The sequence below is a fragment of the Nicotiana tomentosiformis genome, chromosome 8 (assembly GCF_000390325.3).
Source record: "Nicotiana tomentosiformis chromosome 8, ASM39032v3, whole genome shotgun sequence".
Lineage (NCBI taxonomy): Eukaryota > Viridiplantae > Streptophyta > Magnoliopsida > Solanales > Solanaceae > Nicotiana > Nicotiana tomentosiformis.
This window is the reverse complement of record NC_090819.1, coordinates 124,437,466-124,440,993: the sequence shown is the minus strand read 5'-3', so window position 1 is coordinate 124,440,993 and position 3,528 is coordinate 124,437,466. Positions and strand designations below refer to the sequence as shown.

Here is a 3,528-nt window from a genome sequence, read left to right as displayed (position 1 = left end):
ATGTAGCTAAAAGGTTTTCTAAGACATCAAATGAGTCCCTCATTACCCCTCACCTAGCCCCAGAACAGAAAGGGCAGAAGACAATTCAGTATAGGGCTAGCTATACTACGCGACACTTTTTTTCTACACGGGTTCAACTCACAATCTTGATTTGGATCTAGTATAATGACTAGACAACAATCACTACTCTGCGTGCTTCCTTTTAAAATTCTGCTCTCCATTTCACATGAAAAGACAACCTATTGATAACAACCATCACAAGACTAGTATGTCTTCAGGCATATTATCAAACAAACAATTGGCTAACTACTTAAAAGAAACAAAGAATACCTTTAGCAGCCAACTCAAAATAAAATTTCCTAAGACGGATAGAAATCACAGCATCCTAAACAAGTACAAGGATCCGGAAATGTCCTTTCAAGAATTGGCAACTAGTTCAGACTGTGTATCTGGCAGCCCTCACACTGTTCCACCAAATAATTCTAATCGTTAGAAACAAAATTCCAAGACTAGTGCCAGCACGTTTCTTTGACGGTGACAAAACCAAATATAGACAATAATCCATAGCTGTCAAGTCTTCTAAACACATGAATGCGCCTAAAGACTACAACTTTTCTTACTACTTCCTATCATTGAGAAAGAAAATTAGCAAACAAAACAAAGGAGCCTGACGCTACAAAGTACAATCTACAAAGGGAGCAATATGCAGATCCAGGCAAAGAAAGGATACAATAGTAATGAAACCTCAACTTTCAGTAAGATACATACAGTATTATTCTTTTCACATCGAAAAACAGTCTTTACAAGCACACAGTAATACACAATTGTTGATGAGTTTAACTATATTTATCATACAGAACACTTTTCTTTTATTCTAGCTACAGCTAAGTTCCCAAAATACAGACTCTGTCTAAAGCAATGGACATGAAAAATCTAAACTACTCTCCGGAGACGACGGAGAAGGTACAACTACCAAAAACCAAGGATGCACAAATAAACATCAAGGCATCCTAACAAGTAAATGGAGGTATCCCGCAAGTTGATTCGACTGGAAATTTGGAAGTAATCAACTCCACAACAACATTAAAAATTTCATCACAACATTATTGACTTATATTTCATCATTCTTGAAGTTGAATATTAATACTATATCAGGACGAATAAAACTGAGCTTAGAGGGAAAGAGATGCTTTTCTTTATAGCAGTTCTGATAACTGGAATAAACCAGAGCTCAATTCAAAGTATAAAGTATTGTTATTAATGACACATTAAAACACCATAAGAGAGTCAATAGATCAAACATGCTTTAATAGTAGCAGGCTAGCAGCAGCGGGATGTACAATGATCACCTACAAATAGAATACCTAAAACAATGTGGCAAATCAATGAAGAGGCATCATCTACGCATTCAACAGGAATCAAGACCGGTATGAAGAGAAATAAGAGCACCACCAAGTTTAAGGATTTTACCATGCACTCTTCTTCTTCGAACCATAGTAGTTAACATACCACTTCACAAACTTCTTCAACCCTATTTCCAAGTCAGTAGTAGGCTTATACCCCAGCTCCTTTTGCGCCAAAGTAATATTAGCATGCGTAAAAGGCACATCCCCATTCCTTGGCATTTGCAAAACCTTCTTCTTTGCCTTCACCTTCAACAACTTCTCCAAAATACTCACAAGTCTCCCAACAGGCACCGGCTTCGTGTTGCCCAAATTATAAATCCTCAATTGGGCAGCACCCTTCTTCTTCCCACCACTCCCCGTGCTCTTTTTTGCTGTATCCAATGCTGCCAAACAACCCTTTACCACATCATCAATGTAAGTAAAATCCCTGGCAACACTACCATGATCAGATGTCTCAAAAATCTTGATTTCCTTGCCTCTCAAAATATCTTTAGTAAAGAAAAAATATGCCATATCGGGCCTTCCCCACGGCCCATAAACCGTGAAAAAACGCAATCCAGTTATCGAAAGCCCGTGTATATGGTTATATGTATGAGCAATTTCTTCACCAGCCTTTTTAGTGGCTGCATACAAACTAGCAGGCTGATCAGTTCTATCTTTTTCTGAAAAGGGTACTTTAGAATTCAATCCATAAACAGAACTTGATGAAGCCCAAACAATACTAGGCTGTGGATTGGCCATTTTACATGCTTCAAGTAAACTAACAAAACCAGCTATATTACTATGAACATAAGAACCTGGATTCTGCATTGCATATCTAACTCCGGCTTGAGCCGCCATATGCATGACATGTGTAAACGCAACAGCATCAAACAGCTTCTTTAGCAAAACAGCATCATTTATATCACCATCAACGATATAAATACCTGAACGTTCAAGCAGGCCCATTCGGGCTTTTTTCAGCCCGACATCGTAGTAATGGTTGAAATTATCCAGGCCCAAAACACCATCCCCACGGCGTTTTAGAGCAAGCGACACATGGGACCCCACGAACCCGGCTGCACCGGTGACTAGGACGGTAAAGCCCGTCTTAGACCTGGGCCGGGCCGAGGCACGAACCCGACGTTCCCAGTTCGGGCCGAGCGCTGCTGGAGGCGAAACCGTATTTTTCAGGCTCCGACGGTTGTTTCCGGCGGCGGAGTTGGTCGGCGGCGAGAAGAAAAAGAACAAAACGATGAAACAGATGAAGAGGAAGGACCAAAGTGTAAACCTGGGGAAAAGTGTGGGGTGAAAACGGAGACGATAGAGACTGTAGGGTGAAGATTTATCGGGCTTAAACTTTCCGGGGGTTGAAGGAATGGCGTCCAAATGTGTTAAAATGGGCTTCAATTGAGTCATCTTTTTTCACTATGATCAACCAGTCAACAAGTTAAAATCTTTTGGTGTTTGCATATGAAGAAACGAAAAAAGATTGAGGCTTTTTTGGGTTTTTATGATTCAGCCTGAAAATTCACTTTGGTTTTTTGGAGATTTTAAGGAAGAAAGAGAAGAGTGCGATGAGGAGAAGAGGTTTTGTGACGATGGTTTCGGGCCGCCGGGGGGGGGGGGGGGGGTGTATTGGGAAAGTAAAAAGGCAACATTATATTACTACTTTATATTTTCCATAAAAAGATTCATAGAATGTGCATACTTTAGTGGATTGCGTGTAATTTTCTTTTTTATTTTTCTATGGTAAACAATTGAATGGGTCTTTTTATTGACTTTTGTTAGGAAAATTAATAAAATAAAAACGCGTATTGATTAACTTTTCTCCCATTAATTTAGGAGATAGAAAAGGGAAAAAATTATTTTCAGGCTCTATTTTTGTTATTATTTGGGAACTCTTAATTGAACTCCTCTATTTAGGCTGTTTGTTTATGGAAATATTTTTGCAAACCTTTTCAAAAAGGAAACTTGGTTATCCTTTTTTGAGTAACATTTTCCAAAATTTTAAGTGTCTCCAAACTTCATAAGAAAATTACTTTCACAGAAGCATATCAAAACTTTTAAATAAGTGAATAATATTGTAAACTATATGTGCAACGTATTTTAATTTTTTTTGAATATAGAGACATATATACAC

The 3,528-nt window shown here is 38.5% G+C and overlaps 1 protein-coding gene across 1 annotated transcript; it reads right to left on the bottom strand.

The window, feature by feature from the left end:
* Positions 1–1,231: 1,231 nt before the first annotated feature.
* On the bottom strand, positions 1,232–3,027 carry LOC104089843 (UDP-glucuronate 4-epimerase 5). The gene has a single exon (XM_009594843.4). It carries the CDS (start codon positions 2,802–2,804, stop codon positions 1,467–1,469), a length of 1,338 nt encoding a protein of 445 aa, XP_009593138.1. The 5' UTR covers positions 2,805–3,027; the 3' UTR covers positions 1,232–1,466.
* Positions 3,028–3,528: the final 501 nt, after the last annotated feature.